The following is a 25,094-nucleotide window of genomic DNA, read 5'->3' on the forward strand; positions in this document are numbered from 1 at the left end:
ATGGGGCCTGGCGGCATGGCCTAGCGGCTAAAGTCCTCACCTTGAACGTGTCGGGATCCCATATGGGCGCCAGTTCTAATCCCGGCAGCTCCACTTCCCATCCAGCTCCCTGCTTGTGGCCTGGGAAAGCAGCCGAGGACGGCCCAAAGCCTTGGGACCCTGCGTGGGGGACCCGGAGGAGGCTCCTGGATCCTGGCTTTGGATCGGCATAGCATCAGCTGTTGCGCTCACTTGGGAAGTGAATGATTGGACGGAAGATCTTCCTCTCTGTCTCCCCTCCTCTCTGTATATCTGACTTTCCAATAAATAAATAGATCTTAAAAAAAAAAAAAGTCACTGATGGGGCCTGGTGCATTAGCCTAGTAGCTAAAGTCATCACCTTGAATGTGCCAGGATCACATATGGGCGCTGATTCTAATATGGCAGCCTTGCTTCCCATCCAGCTCCCTGCTTGTGCCCTGGGAAAGCAGTTGAGGATGGCCCAAAGCCTTGGGATCCAGCACCTGCATGGGAGACCTGAAAGCAGCTCCTGGCTCCTGGTCTGGATCAGCTCAACTCCGGCCATTGCAACCGCTTGGGCAGTGAATCAACGGACAGAGGATCTTTCTCTCTGTCTCTCCTCCTCTCTATATATCTGTCTTTCCAATAAAATAAATAAATGTTTTAAAAAAAAGTCACTGATGACCTTAATTCATTTTAAGCTTTTATTAGAAGAGATAAATTCCATAAATTGAGGTAGAACATTTAAATAAGGGTTTCTATTAATTTAGCTTTTTTTTAAAGTCAGTGGGTAGCCTGGGGGAAAATAATCATTGATTTCCTCAGTTAATGTTCACACACCTTATATATAACTTCCTTTACATTCATCCTTTTGGATCTATGAGTTTCTGGGAACACAGGGCTCAGCCTGAAGCCAGCAGCTGCTGAAGGTAGACAGGGTCTAACTTTTCCCTCCCAAGAAATTCAGAATAATTGAAAAATAGTGATGGGCCACTTCTAAGGAACCACACCAAATGAAATTAACCATCCACGGATACCAAGGAATTCTGTAACCAATGCTTCTGGGAATGGACAGCATTGCAAGACAAAGCAGCTGAGATAGGTCTGGAAATCACTTCTATTGCATTGAGTCATGGTGTTAGAAATGCTAATATTTGTTTTTTAAATGACAGTAAACCCAGGTGGAAAAAAAAAGTGCTTAAGATAGCTTTAGCTACAGAGATAGACACATCCAGTTTATTGCGGTGAGTACACACATTTGTCCCCATATTTTATATAGGTCTGGGAATGGCCCTAAGATATACACAATAGAGAAAACCTAGGGTGAAAGGCAAGACAAGAATGCAAAGATTCTAGAACAGAGGGTGTTCTCATTACAAAAGAATATGGCATCTTAAAAATCTTATTTAAAAAAATACCTCATGGGTGGCCAGCACTGTGGTACAGCAGGCTAGGCTACTCTCTGCTACGCTGGCAGCAGAAGGCCCAAGTGCTTGTACCCTTGTGAAATCCAGGAAAAACTGGTGCCTGGTTTCTGCTGGGTCCAGCCCTGACCATCACAGGCATTTGAGGAATGAACCAGTGGATGGAAGCCCTCTGTTTCTCCTTTTCTGCAATTCTGACTTTGAAATAAATAAACCTTAAAAAAGAAAAAAAAAATGTGTCATGAGTAAAATAGAAAATAAATTGATGAAGAAATTTACTTGGTTTTACTTGTTCTCATACCAAGCTGAGGGAGAAAAAGACTCAAAACTTTAGTGTTGACACTCAAAATGTCTGAGAAATGAAGTCAGAAAGAAACATTTTATATACAGATCTTCAGGAAACAAACATGACATAGCCTATTCACACAAATATTCAAAGCCAGACAGCAGCATCCTGTATGTTGCGCAATGGAGTTCTTAGTTGGGTCTGTTTTAGCTTGAAGATGGTGAAAGCACGTTAAAGAGATCTGTACGGGGCACGGGACTCTGGGCTTCATCACCTGGGAGAAGAACTCAATAAAGACACAAAGGAAACCCATGTGGAAGCACTGCCAAAGTAACAGAATTCCTAGCTCCTCGTGCAGCAGCCATAGTTTCTTCCTGATCATAAAAACACTTGGGGAGCAAGGCCACTCAGAACAACGAGCAGCCTTATATCCCAGACTCAAGGGAAGATCATGGGGCCCCTTGGAGGACCATGCAAGGTGGTGTCAGGGAAGGCACAGCCATGCTGAGGTGGGCAGAAATCAGGGAGCAGGGAGGGATCCCCTTACTGCCTGTTGTGCAGCATCAGGCTCCCTGCCAGGGACCTCAAGCCCAACTCATCCTCTAGACATCTGTCTCTTTCCAACCTTATTTAAATATCTGCCTGAAGGATTCTCTCTCCAGTTTAAAAACTCAAAACTTTATCTTGCTCTCCTTCATTAACATAATGTTTCCCCTTAAAAAATAAACTTAATTTTTATCTGGAAGGAAGATTTACAGAGAGAGGAGAGATAGAAAAGTTACACTCACTGGTTAACTCCCTAGATGGTTACAACAGCCAGAGTTGGGCTGAATCAAAGCCAGGAGATTCTTCCAGGTCTCCCACATGACTGTAGGGATCCAAGGCCTTGGGGTATCCTCTGCTGTTTTCATAGGCCTTAAGAAGGTAGTTAGATAGGAAGTGGAGCAACTGGGACATGAATCAGTGCCCATATGGGATGTAAGCCATACAGGAGAGGCCTAGCCTACTATACCACGGCACCCAAATTATTTCTGTGTTCATTGCTTACTTCCTATATAGGAAATCAATCCCACTTGCTTGCTTTACTCCAAGTCTCCTCTAAGAGGTCCACTGGCCTTGATGATAAATATAACATTACCAGACAGCATTTGATTCTGGTATATAATTGGGCTTTCAGCAGATCAAAGTGCATTTCCTAAAGTACAGGATGCTTCTATAAATTAGAAAGCACATTCACTTAGTCTCTGTAACCTGACACCAGTCTTGTAAGAAATCTGAGTGTTTTCTCATAGTTTTCAGAAACCACTTGTTTATCTATTGCCGATTTCCCCTGTTAAGACTCAGCTTCCTAAGAGCCACAGCCTGCTCAATCAGCCAAGGCCATGGATGCTTGTCTTGGCTTACTCCGATGGTGACTTAGTTGTAAGGGTGGTCCAGAACCAGAGCTTCCTAAGATTACCCATGGAGGGGCTCAGTAAAGACCACAGAATGCTGCAGCTTGGTCCCTACTTTTCAGAGGCGATAAATGCCGAGGGCGGGAAGAAAGTGGTTTGCTTTTGGTAAGCGGCCAATACTACGAACCTTTTCCTGATGTGTTCTGTTGTAGATGGAGCTGACCCTCAGAGGCACAGGACTCCAGTGCGAGCAGGGAAGGGGATGTGTGAGGAGACTGGCTCCCGTGCTGCTCCAGCACAGCTTCCAGGAGGGCCATTTCCTGCTGCAGCTTGAGCAGGTTATCTTGTATGGCGTCCCTCTGCTGCAAAAATAAAAAACAACACACAGAAAGTTACATACTGGAAGAAAATTTACCATCGAGTGAAAAGAAGCCATGCCAGCTAATTTTAACCTAAAAACTGAAACCACCCAGGATGGAATTAAGAGTTCTGGATGAGCACTGTTTAATCTTGTCATATTCATATAATCAATACTCATGAAATTATTTCAGAAAGATGCTACAGGGTGAAAAAAAAAATCCTCAAACACTCCAAAATGGAGTTCCTTTATTGTGATGTCTCTTTGAAACTGCTAATTTTCTTTGATGGCTAGAGAGTAGAAAAAAATAATTAACATGCTTAAGCACCATTGATATTTAAAATTAGCATGAGGGGGCAGGCACTTAGCCTAGCAGTCAAGCTCTAGGTTAGGATCTTTGCAGCCCATGCAGGAGAGCCTGTGTGCAGAGCCCTCTCTCCCCACCCCGGCGGCCTGTTCCTGTGTACCTTGGGAGACAGTGATGGCTGCTGTAGTTAGGCTCCTGCTGTTTGCATGGGAGGCCCGGATTGAGTGCCCACCTCCCAGCATCAGGCTGGACCAGGCTTGTCTGTATTTGACACAGGTGATTTGTCAAAGATTTGGCATTGTAAGATTCATAAGATATTTATGTTAGGGGTGGGTGTTGTTGTATACTGAGTAAAGCTGCCACCTGCATCTTATATGGGAATGGGTTCATGTCCAGTCTGCTCCACTTCCCATCCAGCTCTCTGCTTACGGCCTGGGAAAACAGTGTATGATGGCCCAAAGCCTGCATCCACATGGGAGACAGAGAAGCTGCTGGCTGTTGGCTTTGGATTGGTTCAATTCTAGCCATTACAGCCATTTGGCGAGTGATCTAATAGATCAAAGATCTTTCTGTTGCTTTTTCTCTGCCTTTTCAATAAAAAAAATAAATAAACCTTTAAAAATATATAATTGTTTGTCTGTGTAAAAATTTGTGAATTGGGGGCCCAATGTGACACCCTATAGGGCAGCTAAAGTCCTTGCCTGGCATGCACCAGGATCTCATATGGGCACATGTTTTAATCCTAGTGGCCCTACATTCCAGCCAGCTCCTTGCTTGTACCGTGGGAAAGCAGTTGAGGACAGCCCAAAGCCTTGGGACTATACACTCATGTGAGAGACCCAAAAAAATTCCAGGTTTAGGATTGGCAGTTTCAGCCATTGCGGCCACTTGGGGAGTCAATCATCGGATGGAAGATCTTCCTCTCTGTCTCTCCTGCTCTCTGTATATCTGACTCTCTAATAAAAAATCTGTGAATTTCAGACTGCTACTGAAAAAACTCTCCTTCCTCTGGTATTTTATAAAATACTATATATATATATATAAAAATATGCTATATATTTATATATGTAAATAAAACTTTCAGTAATCCCACAGATTGAGGATTCCTTTTCTGGGATTCTAGTAACCTTTAGTTTGTAACAGAAAACACACACAGCTAACTCATTTCATTCTTGTTTAGTTAATCACTGTTTCTTGGCCCTCTATTGTATAGTAGGCACACTGTCTTGGTGTTGTATTTAGCCTTGCTTCCTGGTGCTACCCTTCTAAGCAGATCAGTAGAGGATTCAGCAAAGAGCTCTAAGAAAGCCTGGAAGGGCAGTTAGTGTCTTTAATTCAAGACAACGGGTTCTGGCTAGGAGTCTCTTGCTTATTGCTTCATGTCAAGATGTTTGACTCAGCCTAATGTGTTTTATTTGCAAAGAAACTAGGTGCATAAGGAGTTTTCCAAAATCTACATTTATCCCTTCATTTTGTAAAGAGTATCAATGGTGGCCAGCAGGTGAGGGCATGACAGATCACTTCACCTGCCATTTCTCCTTCTGATTTTGGAAAATGACTGCCCTCTTCTAAAAACAAGCCATCTCCTGAGCCATGCTCTGAGTTCATGATTCGCAGTTTTTAATGAATGAGGAAATACATTCCAGTTTCAGAAGGGTTTCTACTGCTACCTCGAGACTGCTTTGCTGCCAGTGTGTGCAGCAACACCATTGCCACCACGTGGTACTTTTGAGTAGTTGCATCGCTGACCAAACCCTAGCAACGGGTTTGCCTCAATATAGCTGGCATGAAACCAGGCAGGAAAATCTAAGCAATGTTTCAGTGTGTCAGTTACTTCTGCCAGAAACCTCCACATCTAACTTCTCTATAAGCCATTAAATACTCCCAAACATCAGAGAAAAAAAAAATAGTGCCAAGATAATTAGATACTTTCCTTTGTGTTTCTCAAAGGAATTATTTCATAACCTCAAATTCCCACGTGATCAATTTGTGAAATATACACAGGGAACAAAAGCAAACAGGTGACTAAGTCTTCTAGGTTTTAGTGTGGAAAAGCTCTACTCTTGCACTGCATCCCCACCATGCAATTCTCATCTCTCCTTTTAATAGAGCTACAGTACTGCAGAAGTTTTCTAAAAGCCATGCTTTCCTCCGCAGGTACTTTCGCAAGGACTTTAGGGATACACCACTGCTTAGATAAGCAACTCAACTCTTTCAGAACACTAGGTAACTATGACTCAATACTGTCCTAACACAAAGTCCAAATTCCCGAGCACAACCCTCAAAGGCCTTTTGTACTCTAATCTTATCTCTTATTTCTCCCCAACATCCCCTGATATACACTCCATTTTCCAGCAACACAGGGCAATGTTGTGTTTCCTGGTCATCCTGTGATTCAGTTGCTGGTTCCTCCTTCTCATCTTTCTTTTTTTGAAAAGATTTATTTATTTATTTATTGGAAAGGCAGATATACAGAGAGGAGGATCTTCTGTCTGATGATTCACTCCCCAAGTGGCCGCAACGGCTGGAGCTGAGCTGTTCTGAAGCCAGGAACCCGGAACTTCTTTCTGGGTCTCCCACTTGGGTGCAGGGTCCCGGGGCCCATATGAGATGCTGGTGCGTTCAAGGTGAGGACATTAGCCGCTAGGCCATGGCGCCGGGCCCCCTTCTCATCTTTCAAGGTCCAGCTCAAATGTCTGCTTCCCTCACTACTTGGCTTTTACTGTTCATGCACCAGTATTCCCAGGTGGGACGCCTGACCTCCTACATGGGAGGTATCTTTCCTTAATAATTTCTGTATCCTCAAAATCTAAGAGAGCGCACTGCAAATGTTTAATGCAGAAAAAAGATGAACTCATGGATGAATAGTTAATTAGCCTTAGGTTAAAAAAAAAAGAAGCTATGATAGTACATTCTCTATCTCCCTACATATTTCTGCTCAGTTTGTATTACCAGAGGGAAAAAAATCCCACTTCAATATTCTGTGTTTTTTAAGATTTGTTAGCCTTACATCTAACCTAAAGATCCAAGTAGATGATTGATAAAATATCTTACAAAATGGATATGGAACAAATAGGCTTCCTTCTGGGAATAAGATGGGAGATAGAAGAAACAAAGAAGTAATTGACTGAATGTCAAATGTAATACAGTATGGCTAAGGCAGGTGGAATCAAACTGGATCCTAAAGCTTACAAACAAGGGACAAAATCGGATAATAGGCATATAGGCAACAGCTCCAAATCCACATCGGGAAAGGGTTACAGGAATTGTAAACAGACAGAAGACCTGAGTCATCTCATCAATTCAGTCACCATGGCAATCCTGTCACTGTGGCAAATACTGTGACAGCTCAGGTACAGAGCAGGCAGTTGTCTCAAAGGTTTCTCTCTGACTCTCACAGGCTTCAGGCCTGGGGAAACTTGCTCCATCTGAAGAACGGGCAGAAGACAAGCCCTCTCTATTTGGAGTCTTCAGTGGAATGCCAGAGTTACAAGTTTTTAAAAATTGAATACAATGTAACGTTTGCAAAGGCATAAAAAAACTGGTTCCAAGAGCACACACTGATTTAATCCTTCTAATGCAAAATCTAACAATATATACCAAAGATCAAAAATTCAATTTTTTAGGAATTTATACTAAAGAAATAATCAGAGATATGGACAAATATTTATGTCTACCATAATGCTGTATATACTAGCAAACTGTCTCTTTTATCCTGAAAACCAGAATATCTGCCAGTAGTCAAATCATGACATTCCAAAGGATGCAATATTATATGAAACATGAAGTCAGTGAAGAATGTTAACATAGCAAGAGCTATGTGTATGGTATCTGATTTTTTTTATTTGAAAGGTAGATTTATAAAGAGAAGGGGTTCATTCCCCAGATGGCCACATTAGCCAGAGCTACACTTATCCGAAGCCAGAAACCAGGAGTTTGTTCCAGATCTCATGTGGCTGCAGGATTGTTGCAGGGTCCCAAGGACTTAGGTCATCCTCTGCTGCTTTCCCAGGACATAAGTAAGGAGCTGAATCAGAGGCTGAGCAGCTTCGATACGAACTGGCATCCATATGGGATGCTGGCACTTGAAGGCAGAGAATTAGCCCATTGACTTTCTTCTTATAAAGATTTATCTATTCAGAGGCTGGTACGGTGGTAAGACAAGCTAATCTGCTTGAAACGCCAGCATCCTAAAAGGCCACTGGTTCATGCCTGGTTGCTTTACTTCTGATCCAGCTTTTTGCTTATAGCCTGGGAAAGCAGAGGAAGGGTCAAGTCCTTGGGAGCCCGCACCAACTTCCTTTCAAGTAAAAATAAGTAAGTCTTTAAAAAATAATTTAAAAAAAAATTTATCTATTTACTTGAAATACAGATTTTAGAGAGAAGAGACAAAGAGAGCATATAGAAAGATCTTTTATCTGCTGGTTCACTGCTCAGATGGCTGCAATGGCCTGAAACAAAGCCAGGAGCCAGAAGCTTCTTCTGGGACTCCCAGGTAGTATAAAGGCCCAAACACTTGGGCATCTTTCTGCTGCTTTCCTGTGCACATTAGCAGGGAGCTGGATCAGAAGTGGAACAACTGGGACTCAAACCGGTGCCCATGCGGGATGCCAGCATCGCAGCTGACAGGTTCACTCCTGTATCACAGCGCAGCTCCTCACACCTGAGTATTTTTTATAGACAAAGTGTATACAATTACCCTATGCACACAAGGAAGACTAGAAAGGATCAGATCAACCCATTAACAGTAACTATTGCTAGGTAATGTGTATTGTATAACCATTAATTTATCAATGTATCCCACCCAGTACTATTAGTTCACATGTTTATGTAATCATTACTACTATATAGTTCCAGAACTTTTTCATCATACCAAATGAAAATCTGTATCAATAATCTCTCATTCTTTCATCAAGTCTTGCTAACCACTACTCTGTCTTTGTGTCTCTGAATTACTCTAAGCATTCCATAATAAGAAGAAATAGGGCCCAGCACATTGGCTCAATTAGTTAATCCTCCACCTACAAGTACCAGGGTCCCATATGGGTACTGGCTTGTGTCCTGGCTGCTACACTTCCCATCCAGCTCCCTGCCTGTGGCCTGGGAAGGCAGTAAAGGATGGCCCAGAGCCTTGAGAGCCGGCACCCACGTGGGAGACCAGGAAAAAGCTAGTGGCTCCTGATTCACTCACTTCTGTCCATGTGGCCACTTAGGGAGGAACCAGTGGATGGAAGATCTGTCTCTCCTTCTCTCTGTAAAAATCTCCTAATAAAAAATAAATTTTAAAATAAGAGGAAACAATACGTGTCCTTTGGTGTATGCATTATGTCGCTGAACAAGGGATACCAAATATGCGTTTTACCTGAGTGGTTAAAATTTCACTTTGAGAGGACAGCTCTGAGTGAACTCCAGACAGACTCGTTTCACTTTCATACCCAGACGCTGCTTCACCTTAAAAGACAATAAAACAGAGGTTCAGGGATACAGACGCCACAAACACGGCAAGTGCTGTACACGTATCTTCCCAATGGCAGGATACAAAATGATTGAATTCCTTGACTGGGACATTGTGATTTCTTACCAAAAATTCTAACTCTGAAAACCAGAAGCAATTCTGCCAACAATCAGGACGTTAGATTTCAGTCAGAAAATACATTCTAGATGGGTGAAGGAGGACTTTTAAGGACAAGCACCTTTGGAGGAACATGTTTCAGATTTAGCAAGCGATTATTTTAAGTATACTCAGAAAGTTGTAAAATGAGCTCCCCAAAAGGTATAAGCATGTAGGTCATCTCTATAAAAACAGACCAAGGCAAAAACCTGGTTCCAATACCTAAGTCTGCATCCACATTCTGTTCTTGGAGATTATCTTCTGCCGGGCCAGTTGCCCTTTCGTCATCATCAGAAGCCAATTCCTTGTCACTCACATCTTGCTGCTCTTCAGACTCATGTCTCATTTGTTTGGGGAGAGGATCAAACATTAAGAAGGAATCCTGGGAGTTTGCATTTTCATTCACCTCTTCGACTGCACCATGCTGAGAAGAAAACAAGCTACCAGAACATTCTATTTCCTCACCACTGTCATGTTCCTGGGATGCCTCTGGCAGTATGATCTCACTACTAGAGTCGTCGAAGCTGTTCTCTGATGATACCAAGTTTTCAGATTTTACAAATGCACCCTCAGTGGCAACAGCACTATGTCTGGTTGATTGAGATGGTCTATTGGTTACTTTACCATACAACAATTGTTGGAGGGAAATCAGCTCTTCATCCTCACTGGACACATTCGCTTCTTTGGACTCCAATTTCTCAGCTTCACTTTGGTGACTCTGAGCCAAACATGCATGGCCTAAAGGGCTAGGGGTCCTACTGATCTTTCCTCTCTGAACACTTTTACTAAAAACAGCAGATCTTTCCCGAATGCCATCATCCACAAAGCTAGTACTTTCCATTACATCATAATCATCTAACAGATCATCAGGTGTTTCGGAACAAATCTGAGATGGATTCTTACTTCCTATAGGTGGCTCTTGGGTCTCTGAAACTAGATATGAATAGAAATCTGAACTTACAGCTTGAAGTACTTCATTTTCTCCTGGCCCTTTTACTTCAGGAAGTTTAGATTTATTTACGGGAAGACTTTGCTCGCAGACACCAGGTTGCACAAGACTTAATCTAAGCACAGAGTTTAACTCAGCTGCTCTGCTTCTACCTGGCTGTGCTTGAATGTTCTCCCCACTGGATCCTACTTCATTAATACTGGAGCATACTTCGTTAGTACTAGAACTCATTTCATTAACACTGCTTGAGCCGCCTTCTTTAAGAGCACTTTCTTTCATGTAATTCTGGCTAATTGTACTCATTGCACTATAAAAGATGCTCTCACTTCCCACTGCTTTTTCAGAGGATATTGAATATTCCTCAGACCTTCCCTCTGACGGGCTTAGCTCACATGTGTTTTTAACAGATAACTTGATGGGAGAAATCGGTGGTATATGATACGGGTTGTATAACAGTTTATGTGTATTTGCCATGAGCCCAGTTTCATTACCCGTGAATTGCGATGACAGACAAAGCTTAGAGATTTCTTTAAGGCTACATTTGGCATAATCACCTGGCTCATCTTTCTGACAAACCACAGGGAAGCCCACAGTGGGATTAACTGCCTGCCAATGCCTGGCTTTAGACTCTTCCTTTTTTGGATTTTCTTCTTTTTGTTCACATTTAAGAGAGATTTTTGGACTTTGTTTCCTTAAGCAACTGGATTGGGTATGTGCAGTTACACATTCCCTTTCTGCATCTCCTGGTTTTGAAAACAAAGCAAATGACTGACGCTTTGAAGTCTTGAATGTATTTTGCAAATACTGAGTATCAAGCTCACTCTCCTCTAGTTCTGTGTCTGTCTCTTGAATGTGGTCATCTTCGCTTCTCAACGGGTCCTTAAAGCCCTCTGGGTCATCTCCAGTATTTCCCAAACAAGCTGGGGCAACTTCCTGGGGGTTTCCAGTTGCCATACTCTCACTCTCCTGTCCATTTGCTGCAGTTTTTGCATTCCTAACGGTGCGAGCTTCCAGTAATGAGATGCTGTCCTGAGTATCATAATCAGTGTCGGGAATAAGTGAATTACTGGTGCTCTCTGCAGATCTTTCAGCTTGCACGCTCCTCTCTCCACTCAACGGGAGACCTTTGGGGTCTGTGGCAGTATTAGACGCTTGCACTGTATCGTGCGTCTCTCCCACTTCCCCTCTTTGAAGGCTAGGATCGACAGACTCACGATGCTCCTTAGAACTTGAACAGTTGGTAAGAACACTGGGTACGTTTGTTAACTTAAGTTCTGGGGAAGCATCACTGGCCTGTCTTTTCCTTATTTGTTCATTTGGCTTATTGTTCTTCCTGGTTCCAGTGGCATCTTGTATGACTTGAAGTTTTCTTCTGCGACCGATGCGTACTTGGCCCAAATTTGTTTCTTCACTGCTACTGCAACTATCGATTTGTAGTTCAGTGTGATTAGGTGGGCTTGGTTTCTCCCTGACGACTAGTTCAAGTGCATGAACACGCCTGGTAGCTGACTTCCTCCTCAGCCTGTTCTTCTTGGGTGTTTTTGAATTATGGATATTTAATTCGAGTTCCATGTTGCTTATACTGCTGCTTATAGGTTCAGCTTTTGTATTGAAGGCAGATTCTTTTTCCAATGATTCTGTTGGGTTAGCACTTTTTTCTTTCTGAACATGATCACCTTTTGTTTCATTCTCATTCCCACCATTAGTAGTAGTCACCACCTGATCATTCTGCATCATTTGCTCAGTTTCCCGATTCCTCTCTTTAGGAGTCTTTTCAACACCTGTCAAATCCACCTTCTTGATAAAATCTTCAGGACAAAGGCCTGTTGTGGCTCTCCTTTTACGCTTTAACTTGTTTGTGGGGGGATGTGTTATCTGTGGTTCTATAGCAAATACTTCTCTCACTGGATTTTCAACTACGCAGCTCAAGTTTGGGAGGGATGCCTTCCTCTGATAAGTTTTCCCAAATATTTTGTCTTTGATAGTACTCTCGACTGGTTTGGAATGGATTCTTTCGCTTTCACACACTATAGCATTTTGGGAACCGCTGGTCAGCAAGCCTGCTTTCTCTGAAGAAACTGAATGTCCATCTGCTTTATTTGAGAATTGTAATGTACCAGCCGGGATGGTACTTGATTCAGTCTGTTGGCCAAGTGAGTCGTCAGGAGTTAATATCTCATTACTTCTGGAGAACCACTCGTTAACTTTCTGAATGCTGCTATTTACTGTTAACCAAGAATTGGCATCTCCACAGGTTTCAGAGCAGGCAGGCTTCTGCTTCTTCCACTGTTTTCTGCCATACAGGGAATCAACATTCAGAGGCTCTATTCCCCCTGTGCCGGGAGTCTGCCTATCATGACACATTTTCACACTTTCAGCCCATCTGCCCTGCTGGCTCCTTGCTAAGGCATGCTGTTTGCTTTTATCACAGAGCTCAGCCTTTTCTACTTTCGTTCTGTCTTTAGTGAGTAACAAACTGCTGTTCTCATGCTGTAATGAGCTGGCATGAGTATCTGTGCCACGTGGCTCCACATGCAAGTTTGAAATAGAAATACCCTGATACTTTTCTGGATGCCTCTCGGTTGCATGCTTCTTAATGGTAGCCAAATCTTTGCTACTGGATTGTTGAGGTTCAGCATTTGTTGCGTCCTTCCCAGAAAACACACAAGCAGCTGAAAATATAAGAACAAAGCAAAAAACCCAAGGTGCTTAAAAAGTGAATTATGAAAAAATACACACTTAATTCAACTTGGAGTAAGTAGTTAGACAATGGACTATTTTTAGAGAAATTAGCCTCATAAACTACCAGCTATATAGAAGATATATAACCACTATTTACCTTGATTCTCATTATTTCCAATCAAGACAACTAGAATGTTAATTTCAAGATTTTTCCTATCCATAAAGAACACTTTCTGTTTCTAAGAGTGAATTAAAAACAAACTTTGGTCACCAGACACACAATCTTTAGTTCTGGGTACAGATTCATACTTCTTGTATTTAAAAACCAAGAGGTAGGGGCCTGGTACAGTAGCCTAGTGGCTAAAATCCTTGCATTTGATGTACCACATTCCCATGTGTGCACTGGTTCATAGCCCTGCTGCTCCACGCTTGTGGCCTGGGAAAGAAGCAGAGGAGGGCCCAAAGCCTTGGGACCATACATCTGCACCGAGACCTGGAAGATGCTCCTGGCTTTGTAACAGATTGTTGCAACAACTTGGGGAGTGAACCAGTGGACCGGAGATCTTCTGTATCTTCTCTCTATTATCAGTCTTTCCAATGAAAAAAGAAAAGGCCAGCAGGCAGGAGCTGAGGTTTTGGCATAGTAGGTCAAGTCGTTGCTTGTGAAGCTGGCATCCCATACTGGAGCCCCAGTTTGAATCCTGACTGTTCTGCTTCTGATCCAGCTCCTTGCTAATGAGTATGGGAAGGAACAAATGACTGCTCAGGTACTTGGGTCTACACCACCCGGAAGGAATTCCAGGCTCTGGGTTTCTGCCTGGTCAAGACCTGGCTGCTACAGTCATTTGGGGAATGAACCAGATTTCTCTCTCACCCTTTCTTCTATCAAATAAATAAATCTAAAATAAAGCAAAAATAGCAAACACAAACACGTAGTAGGCAAAAGATAAAATGCAAATATTTTAATTCAAAGTAAAGAACAGGGCAAGTATTTGCCCTAGTAGCTAAATGCCCATGATGTGGGGGTAGTGGCCTCGTGTAGTAGGCTAACCTTCTGTTTGTAGCATTGGTATCCAACGTGGGCAAGAGTTTGAATACAATCTTGCTTCACTTCTAATCTAGCTCCCTGCTGATGGCCTGGGAAAGCAACAGAGGATGGCCCAATCCTTGGACCCCTGTCCCCGCATGGAAGACCTGGAAAACGTTCCTTGCTTTGAATGACCTCAGCTCTGCTCATTGCAGCCACTGGGGAATGAATCAGTGAATTAAAGATTTCACTCTAGTATCCTACCTTTCCATTAAAAGAAAAAAAGAGCCTATTTTCAAAGGAAAATTGTCCACTGGGACATCTGTATCCAATATCAGAATGCTTGAGGTCTTCTTCTAGCTCCACTCCCAATTCTAGCTTCTTGCTAATCAGAAGCAGCAGATAATGGCAAACTGTTGGATTCCTACCATTCATTTGGGAGACCTGGATTAAATTCGTAGCTTCCACTTTGGCCTGGCCCAGTCCCAGCTATTTCAGGCCTTTGGGAAGTTAACCAGCAGACAGCAGTTCTCTGTTTTTCTGTTTCTCTAACTCCAGTAAATAAAACCAAGCAGGGTAACAATCAGTCATGTACGTTACTACTACCATGACATCAGTCTAGTATCATGAAAGTTTATCAAGCTATATACCATGACATCTGAGAAAGAATGACATTCTAATTCTGATGTTGTAATTATAAATGCCGCAAATGACCTTCAGGATAATCTAATTACAAAACTGTATCAACTCATCCCCTCCTCAGCATATAGTAAGTTGAGAAGACTTGCCATGATTGTTTTCTGTAGCATCCAAAGTGGCTTTAGCACTGTCTTCTTGAAGGCTGATTTGGTTTTCCAGACTAGAAGGAAAAAGCAGAAGCCCTAAAATAAGAAACATTAGCTCTGTGCTCCCTGAACTGTCAAATCAGCAAGGAAATATTTTAGCTCCTACATGTAGGGTTGTAATCACTTGATGAATTAGATTCAAGTGTTGAAATTTACTTCCACCATTAGAAATTTTTGTGTATTTCTGTGATGCCAAAAATGAGAGCTCCTTTACTGGTTTCTAATTGAGATGGAATGGCCAGACATAACGCATTCAGAAACATAGAACACTGCTAAGTGGACATGGCATGTAAACCATAGCCAAAAGGTGAACAGTCAAAAAACATTTAAAAGATGCTTGAAAGTATACATGGAGGCTGACACTGTGGTATATTTAAGCACTGCCTGCAAGGCTAGTGTCCCATCTGAGCACAGGTTCAAGTCCCCAGCTAGTCCACTTCTAATCCAACTACCTATTAATGAGGCTGGAAACACAGCAGATGATGGCTTAAATGATCATATCCTTGCCACTCACACGGGAAATCTGAAGGGTTTCAGGCTCCTGGCTTTGGCCTGTCCCTGTGGCCACTGGGGAAGTGAGTCAAAGAGATTTCTGTCTCTACTTTGCTGTCATTCTGCTTTTCAAGTAAATATTTTTTGCTAAGTTTATCTTACTGAGAAGTAAAGAAGTAAGATATCAAAACAAAGCACCTCACAGCCCCCCGGATGTACTCCTTCCACCAGGATCCTGAGGACAGTGTCATGTGACCTGGCCCCTTCCCAGGAACATACCGAGTCTGCACCTGCGGAGGGGCACTCTCTTTTTCCCTAGGGATACAGGATGGAAGGCAGAAACATTTTTTTTCTCTCCTGCCCTACTCCTTCACTGAACAGGTCCATATGTGTCTGTGATCTTACTTTTGAAAAACATTTTTATTTAAAAAAAAAAAAGAGGGGGTGGGGGAAAGGCTGGCACAATAGCCTGTTGGCTAAAGTCCTCGCCTTGAATGTGCCAGGATCCTATATAGGCACTGGTTCTAATCCCAGCTGCTACACTTCCCTTCCAGCTCCCTGCTCGTGGCCTGAGAAAGCAGAGGAGGACTGCCCAAAGCCTTGGGACCCTGGACCCGCGTGGGAGACCTGCAGAAGCTCCCTGGCTTTGGATCAGCTCACACCTGGCCGTTGTGGCCACTTAAGGATTGAACCAGCGAATGAAAGATCTTTTCTCTCTGTCTCTCCTCCTCTCTGTATATCTGTATATCTGACATTCCAATAAAAATAAATAAATCTTAAAAAAAAAAGGGAGGGAGCAAATTTCTTTAATATTTTCCTCAGTCACAATTACTATGGTGTCAAGAAGAGTTTTGAGGAACTGAGCTAGACAACAACCTCTGCTACAAGCAAATGCGAAGAGAGTTCCAATGTTATCGTAAACTTCTTTTGGAGAGGCCATTGGGGTGTAGCAGGTTAAGGCATTGTTTGTAGCGTTAGCATAGCATGCCTCACGGACACTAGTTTGAGTCTCAGCTTTTCCACTTCCAATCCAGCAACTGGTTAACATGCCTGGGAAAGCCATGAAAGATGACCCAAATCTCTGGAACCCTGTACCACTTGGGAGACCTGGAAGAAGTTCCAGGTTCCTAGTTTTGGCTTGGTCCAGACTGAGCCAGAGCAGACATTTGGGAAATGAACCAGCAGATGGAAAGTCCCTTTGTCAATTCTGCCTTTCAAACAAGTAATTTTTAAAAAAAGATTTATTTATTTTTATTTGAAAGGTAAATTTACAGAGAGAAGAAGAGACAGAGAGAGATCTCCCATTTACTGCACGGCCAGAGCTGAACTGATTTGAAGCCAGGAGCTTCCTCTGGGACTCCCACATGAGTGCAGGGATGCAAAGACTTGAGCCATCCTTGAGCTTTCCCAGGTTATGAGCAGGGAGTCGGATTGGAAGTGGAGCATGAACTAATGCCCACATGGAATGCTAGCACCGCAGGGTAGAGGATTAGCCTATTGAGTCACCACACTGGTCCCTTAAATTAACTGTTAAACAAACAACCAACAACAAATTGCTTTGGAAATTACTAGTAAATAAATAAATCAAAGAAACAAAAAGGAATATTTCTGAATCAACAAAATGAGCGGAATAAACAAGAGGTTTCTAGGATGTCTTCCAATCTCATGATTTCAATCCAGAAAAACACAAATCCTGATCTGGCTAAATCTAAAAGGAGCTTCAAGGAAACAAGCTTGCTTCGACTCACCTGTGACAATCTGTCTTAGTAACTGTATCTTCAGAAGAGTCCGATCCTAAAAAAAAAATTCGCCAAAAAACAAATCAGTGAAAGGCTTCTTTTGTTCAAAGACTTAAACACAAAAAAGTGCTTGTTGTAAAAAATACATTCACTCACCTAAAATGTTGACTGAGTACCTATTGCATGGAAGGCACAATGATAGATGCGCTGGGCAATCCAGAGGTGGCCCAAAGCTCAGGAGTCCAGAATCACAGCACAGCTTTATCACTTACTAGTATTACTACCTTGGCAATTTTTTTAAAAAAGATTTACTTATTTAATTGGAAAGACAGATTTACAGAGAAGGAGAGATAGAGAGAAAGGTCTTCCATTCACTGGTTCACTCCTCATGTGGCCAGAGCTGAGCTAATCTGAAGCCAGGAGTCTCTTCTGGGTCTCCCATGCTGGTGCAAGGTCCCAAGGCTTTGGGCCATCCTGCACTGCTTTCCCAGTCCATAATCAGGGAGCTGGAAGGGAAATGGAGCAGCTGGGATTAGAACCAGCGCCCATATGAGATCCCAGCAGATGCAAGATGAGGATTTAGGTACTATGCTGTTAGGTGCTGGGTACTTGGCAAAATTTCTTATGTGTGCTTAGTTTTTTCATGTTAAAAATTGGGAGTAGCATTGTGACATAGAGGGTTATGCTTTTGCCAGTATTCCCTATGGGCACCAGTTTGAGTACTGGCTGCACAACTTCTAATCCAGCTCCCTGGTAATATGCATGAAAAGACAAGGGAAACTGGTCCCAGTCCTTGGGCCCCTGCACCCACGTGGGACACCAAGATGAACAGCCAGGACACAAACTGATACCCATATGTGAATTTGGCACTTGCACACAGACAACTAGCCAATTGAGCCAATGCCACCCATTTTTTTTTTTTTTTGTATAGAGGGTTGGCATTCTGGAATAGCACATAAATTAACACCTGCAACACTGGTATCCCATGCCAGCTTGAATTTGGGCTGCTCAATTTCCAATCTAGCACCCTGCTAATGGTAGGGAAAAAGCAGCAAAAAAAAAAAAAAAACACCCCACAAGAAGCCCCAGGATCCTGGCTTTGGTTTGATCCAAATCTGGTCACTGTGTTGATCTCAGGAATGAATCAGCAGATGGAAGTTCACTCTGTAACTCTCAAAGAAACAAATCTTTTTTTATTTTTCTAAGATTTATTTTTTTATTTGAAAGGCATAGTTAAAGAGAGAAAGATATATATTGAGAGACAGATCTTCTATCTGCTGGTTCACTGCCCAAAATGGCTACAATGGCTACAGCTGAATAGACCTGAAGCCAAGAGTTTTTTCTTTGGGTCTCCTACATGGGTACAGAAGCCCAAGACTTTAGGCCATCCTCTGCTGCTTTCCCGGGCAACAAGCAGAGGGCTGGATAGGAAGTGGAGTAGCTGGGATATGAAGTAGAGACCATATCAGATGCTAGCACCATAGGTGGCCTACTATACCATGTAATCAGCACCCAACTAAATTAATTTTTAAAAAATATAATAGTATTGAGGGAGAAGCCCCACCCAATCTCCCTCAATATCCCCTTTAGCTTAGATATATGAAGGAAACAATATGGAAATAATAGTCTTACCCACTTTCCTATAGCCCTTGAATCTTTTCACCCTAATTAACTGTGTAAAGATTGTCAAAAATATAATTTAAAAAGTAAAAAAAAAAGAGTAAAAAGAGTAACGGATCTGGAACTGCTCAATGATTAAATTCTTCACCTCCAAGTGCTGGGATGCCATAAGGGTGTCAGTTCATGTCCTGGCTGCTCCACTTCCCACCATCTCCCTGCCTGTGGTCTGGGAAAGACATTGAGAGCGACCCAAAGCCCTGGGATCGGGCACCTGTGTGCAAGACCCAAAACAAGCTCCTAGCTCCTGGCTTCAGATCAGCTCAGCTCTAGTCACTGTAGCCACTTGAGGAGTGAACCAGTGGATGGAAGAGCTTACTGTCACTCCTTCTCTCCAAAAATCTGATCTGCCTTTCCAATAAAAATTAATAAATCTTTAAATATATATATATTAGTAACAGCTACAAAGGTTTGATATGGATCTTAAATAAGATATACAAGAACAGAGCAGTGCATGAAGCATGCTCAACTGCTCTTAAATATTAGCTACTGTAGTTATTTTCATCATTATACCTGTTGTCCAGATTTATGATTTGAAGCAGGGAAGACATGCAGGTATTCTGATAAAATTTGGCAATGCTTAGAATTTCAAAAGGGTCACACTTTTTTTTTTAAAAAGATTTATTTATTTTTATTGGAAAGGCAGATATACAGAGAGGAGGAGAGACAGTGAGAAAGATCTTCCATCCGATGATTCACTCCCCAAGTGAGCGCAATGGTTGATGCTACGCCAAGCCAAAGCCAGGATCCAGGAACTTCTTTTTTTTTTTCTTTCTTTCTTTTTTATTACATTGCATCATGCGACACAGTTTTACAGGCACTGGGATTCCCCCCTCCCCTCCCCAAAACCTGCTTCCCCCCCCCCCATGGTGGATTCTTCCATCTTGTTGCATTACCACAGGTCAAATTCAGTTGAGATTTTTTTCCTTGCAAGCATCTACAAAGCATAGAGTCCAGCATCTTATTGTGCAGATAAGGGATCCAGGTACTTCTTTCCAGGTCTCCCACATGGGTGCAGGATCCCAAGGCTTTTGGCCGTCCTCAACTGCTTTCCCAGGCCACAAGCAGGGAGCTGGATGGGAAGTGGAGCTGCCGGGATTAGAACCGGCGCCCATATGGGATCCCGGCATATTCAAGGCGAGGACTTTAGCCGCTAGGCCACACTGCTGGGCCCCAACACACACTTTTCAATTAAGCATATTTTAAAACCTAGAGAGACTTGCTTGAACTCTGAGCTTAATTCTTGTTAAAAAGGTTCCCAGAGGCCAGCATTGCGATATAGTGGGTTAAGCCGCTGCCTAGGTCACTGGTATCCCGTATGAGTATTAGTTTGAGTCCCAGCTGTTTCACTTCTGATTGAGCTCCCTGCTAATATGCCTGGAAAAATAACAGACAATTTGGACCCCTGCCATCCATACTCAAGAGCAGAATGGAGTTCTGGCTCCTGACTTCACCCTGGCGCAGTTCTGGCAATGACAGCTATTTGGGCAAGGAACCAGCACACGGGAAATTCTCTTGCTCCTTCTCTGTGACTTTCAAAAAATAAAATAAGTCGAAACAAAGAAACAAACAAAACTCAAGAAATTCAATGACAAGCTAAAATTTAACCCAGAAAGATATTTTACAAAATACAATTATAGATTTGTTGGTTACAATATGCACTCTTTTCAGAAAAGACTCCTGTGACCGGCATTTGACGGTAAATGCATTAGCTATCACTTTTGCCACTGGCACCCTTTATGGGTCCGACTGGAGTTCCAACTGCTCTACTTCAGATCCGGCTCCCTGTCAAGGGCTTCGGGGGAAAACACTGGGAGATGGACTAAATGCTTAATCCCCTGCTGCCCATATGGGACATCTGAAAGCAACTCTTAGCTCTGTCTTCAGCCTTGCCCATCCCTGGCCACTGTAGGCACCTGTGGTGTGAATTAGTGGATAGAAGATGTATCTCCCTTTGTGTCTTTCAAAATGAATAAATCTTACAGCAAAAAAAGTTCACAAAACACTATAATTCTAACTGCTACAGCAAGCCATGAAGTTCTTTATCTCTACTCTCCACATCTCCAAAACATATTTACCCACCAAGACAGCTTGTCTTTTGCCTCCTTTATGAAATAATGTTCTTCAAAATTAAATCTGTGTTTTTATATTTTTTATAACTCCACCATAGGGCTCATAATCTTTTTTTCTTTACTTCTCAAAACTCTCAGCCACATGTATAAATTAAGATAAGCAATCCAGCAACTATTATGCTAAGTCTACAAACTCAGAGATACTCACCCAGTTCTATGTAGACAGACTTATTCTGAGACTGAGTCTGCTGTGTTGTCCTTGGAAATCTCACAATTCCAAGATCAGAGAATTGAACGCCTAGACTGTTGTCCTGCTAAGCAATAAAGAATGGTTAACCAGTTGGCAGTCCATTTTGTGAAAAATTTCTTTTTTCCTATACAAAATCTTGAGGCCACAGAGAAACTAAACTGATCATATGTCATTAGCTAAAATTTATGACATCTAGGAAAAATGCTACGGAAACTGAACAAGAATGTTTAATTATGTATGACTTGGCTAATTTCCCCCATTTACATTTTCCCAAACTCATTATATATGCAGCTTTTTAAAGTATTAAGATAATATATGTTAAAGCTGATACGTAGTATATAGTTCTGATCACATCTGATGAGGGGGTTAGCAATTAAGATGAAATAAATTAAAAAAAAAAAGGTAAACAATGGCAATAAATCCCCAGAATTTCAAATCATATTAAGGAAAGGAATATTTAAAAGCTCAATGGTACGTTACAGCTTTTTTTCTTCCTTTTAGTCTACTAAAAAAGTGAATGCTGGCATCATGAGCACTATTCTTCAGTTCGCTATCAAATCTCTGCACGTTGTGACAATTCTACCTTCCAAGAAGTAATTTTCAAACGCTTCCAGCTGTCAGTGACCCTATGGCTATTCTAGCAAGTGTCAGGGAAGCTAGAACTCCAAGGTCAGAGAAAAACCTATCACCTCTCTCCTGATCTCACCAAGCATCCTGACCGTTGAACTCCTCTCTTACTAGTCATTGAACTTACCCTAGTACCTTCTTTCTGGATTTTTTAATTTAAATTCAAAAACCTTTAGCACATTCATTAATTTCTAATGCTCAAAAAAAGAGATGAATGAATGAAAGCAGCTTTACCAAAGCAGGATTTTTAGACTCAACCTTTGGAAGTTTTTTGGTTCGGTTTCGGTAACCCAGACTTTGGATGATGGAAACTTCGTCCTTTTGATGTTCAGGCAAGTTATTTTTCTTTTTTGAAAAGTCATAACTGCTTGCAACTGTGAATTACAAATGAAAATACTTTTTTTTCGAGCAAGGAAAAAAGATACTAATTATGATCAAACCAAGAGAAAGCCTATGTATGTTCTTTGTAATAAGACAAGGCATTAAGGTTACTTATTTAAAAACAAAACAAATAAACAAACAAAAAAACAAAAAAACCTAAAAACTTTGGAAATTTTACTCCTAAAAAGCACCTATGTCGGGCCCGGCGCGGTGGCGCAAGTGGTTAAGTCCTCGCCTTGCACGCCCGGGATCCCATATGGGCGCCGGTTCTAATCCCAGCAGCCCTGCTTCCCTTCCAGCTCCCTGCCTGGGGCCTGGGAAAGCAGTCGAGGACGGCCCAAAGCTTTGGGAACCTGCACCCGCGTGGGAGACCCGGAAGAGGCTCCTGGCTTCGGATTCCCCATTGCGCTCACTGGGGAGTGAATCATTGGACGGAAGAGCTTCCTCTCTGTCTCTCCTCTCTGTATATCCGCCTTTCCAATAAAAAAAAAATAATAAAAATAAATCTTTAAAAAAAAAAAAAAGCACCTATGTCAAACTTATCTCTAGGCCTTTTTTCCTCCATTCAATACTGAAAAATTTGTTAAGCTCTATTTTACTGAATCTAAGAGAACAACAATGAGGAACTGCTATTTTCTAAGCTACCAAGAAGGAAAATGCACTAAACTAAACATCACTATTATAAAAGGCTTTCAATTTCAAAGCTGTTAAAATGCAAAAAATGTTCATTTTAGCACTGATAAAATAAGGTACGAGGCCATGATTTACAAAAATACAGGATGAAGGCATTTACTTAGCAATTAAGACATGGGTTAAGACATCTATGCTCAGTATGCAAGTAAATGGGTTCAATCCTTAACTCCAGTTCTTGACTGCAGCATCCTGCTAATGGTGACCCTAGGATGCAGGAAGCAGAGGTGATGGCTCCAGTATTTAGATTTCTTTGGGCTCACCCTGGGCTGTGGCAAGGTAAGCTACTATTTAAGATGCCAGCATCATATAGGTGTACTAGTTTGAGTTTCAATGGTTTCACTTCTGATCTAGGTCCCAACTAGTGGGCCTGGAAAGGTAACATTAGATGACCCCGCACGATTGGGCACCTGCCCTTCATAGAAGATAGCAGATTCCTAGATTCTGGATTCAGTCCGGCTGTGGAAGCCATTTGGGGAAATAAATCAGTGGATAGAAGATTGCTCTCCATATTATTATTGCCCTCCCTTGAAAATACTGCTGGTTCTGTGGCGTAGCAAGTTAAGCTACCACAGGCAGTGCCAGTATCTCATATGCCAATTTAAGTCCTAGGTGCTCCACTTCCAATCCGTTTCCCTGCTAATGTGCCTGGGAAAGCAGTGGAGACAGTCAAGTGCTTGGGACACTGAACCCAAGTGAGAAACCTAGAAGAAGCTAATGGTTTCGGCCCAGCCCAGCCTGGGAAGTGAACAAGGGATGAAATACCTAAGTCTCTCTCTCTCCCTGTAACTCTTTCAAATACATAAATTAAAACTTTAAGTCTTATCACTTAATCCTAGACAATAATACAGCAGGCTTTCAGAGGTTTCAGATAGCCACTTGAGCGTCAGCCTTGGGTCTATTCAACACTTACACGGTAATCCTGTGTCAAGCTCAAAAGCCTGAATGATTTTCAACAGCTCTTCAACAAGTTGACTAAATCGGGTACTCTCTTGTAGACTTCTGAAATTAAATTGTTTGAGAGGCATATTTAGTGATGATCAACTTTTTAAGAACATTAAAATAAAGACAAACAAAAGGAATGGCAGAAAACTTTTATTTGATGTGAAGGGGAGCTGCTGGGATTAAAACCGGCACCCACATGGGATTCCGGTGTGTTCAAGGTGAGGACTTTAGCTGCAAGGCCACGCTGCCAGGCCCATCACTGGCATCTTTTAGATAATCATTTTGTCAGCTTTTTAAAATCTACCAAAAGTCTAAAACTATGTGACATAATAATGATATTCTAAAAACATAAAAGATACAAGTGCACTGCTTTAAAAATGGTCACTTCTCAAAACATTGAGGAATCAGTACTTATACTGACTGAGACAACTTCCTGCCAGAGTAGAACAAACACTGTGGCAAGAGAGATACACAACATATAAACACACTGAATTATTAAAGAATTATGTGGATGTCTGACGAGGTGTTAGGACCCACTGGAGACACTCACATCCCATACTAGAGTGCCTGGGTTTGGGTCCCGGCTCGACCTCTGATTTCCGCTTCCTGCTATTGTGCTCCATTGGAGGCAGTGGTGATGTCTCAGATGTTTGGGTCTCGGCCACACAAGTGAGCTCCTGCCTGCCAGCTTCAACCTGGCCTAGCCCCAGCGCTGAGGACATTTGGGGACTGAGCCAGTCGTTGGATCACTGCCTTTCAATTAAATGAAAATGAAAACTAAATCAAAATCAAAGTGCTGTAAGTTTTTGCACTATTCAGGAGCATTAGAAAAAGTAACTTGGGCTGGTGCCTTGGCAGAGTACGTAAATCTTCTGCTTGCAAGTGCAAGTATCCCATACTGGCACAGACCAGGAGGAAACTTCTGGCTCCTGGCTTCAGATCTGCTTGGCTCTTGCTGTTACAGCTACTTGAAGAGTGAACCAGCGGATAGAAGACTTTTCTGTCTCCCATCTTTCTGTTAACTTATAAGTAAGTAAATAAATACATCTTTTAAAAAAAGGAAAAGTGAGGCCTAGAATGGTACCCTAGCAGCTGGGGTCCTTGCCTTGCACGCTTCCCATCCAGTTCCCTGCTTGTGGCCAGGGAAGGCAGTCAGAGATGGCCCAAGGTCTTGGGACCCTGCAGCCGCATAGGAGACCCAGAGGAAGGTCTGGGATCCTGGTTTCGGACTGGCTCAGCTCCGGCAATTGCGGATACTTGGGAAGTGAATCAGTGAATGGAAAATCCTTCTCTCTGTCTCTCCTTCACTCTGTAAATCTGACTTTCAAATAAAAATAA

The 25,094-nt window shown here is 42.3% G+C and overlaps 1 protein-coding gene across 1 annotated transcript in view; it reads right to left on the bottom strand.

Annotated features, from left to right (window-relative positions):
• The window catches only part of LOC121166558 (breast cancer type 1 susceptibility protein homolog), a 64,359-nt gene that overhangs the window by 26,344 nt on the left and 12,921 nt on the right, over positions 1–25,094 (bottom strand). Inside the window, exons 4-11 of the mRNA XM_040995749.1 lie at positions 23,725–23,813; positions 21,975–22,114; positions 21,072–21,177; positions 17,124–17,169; positions 14,827–14,897; positions 9,603–13,001; positions 9,132–9,220; positions 3,292–3,466 (exon numbers count right to left, since the gene is read on the bottom strand). Of these exons, the coding sequence (XP_040851683.1) occupies positions 3,292–3,466; positions 9,132–9,220; positions 9,603–13,001; positions 14,827–14,897; positions 17,124–17,169; positions 21,072–21,177; positions 21,975–22,114; positions 23,725–23,813 (4,115 nt within the window). The remainder of the gene's footprint in view (positions 1–3,291; positions 3,467–9,131; positions 9,221–9,602; positions 13,002–14,826; positions 14,898–17,123; positions 17,170–21,071; positions 21,178–21,974; positions 22,115–23,724; positions 23,814–25,094) is intronic.

This window comes from Ochotona curzoniae, unplaced genomic scaffold (assembly GCF_017591425.1).
Source record: "Ochotona curzoniae isolate NIBS_2020 unplaced genomic scaffold, NIBS_Ocur_1.0 patch175, whole genome shotgun sequence".
Lineage (NCBI taxonomy): Eukaryota > Metazoa > Chordata > Mammalia > Lagomorpha > Ochotonidae > Ochotona > Ochotona curzoniae.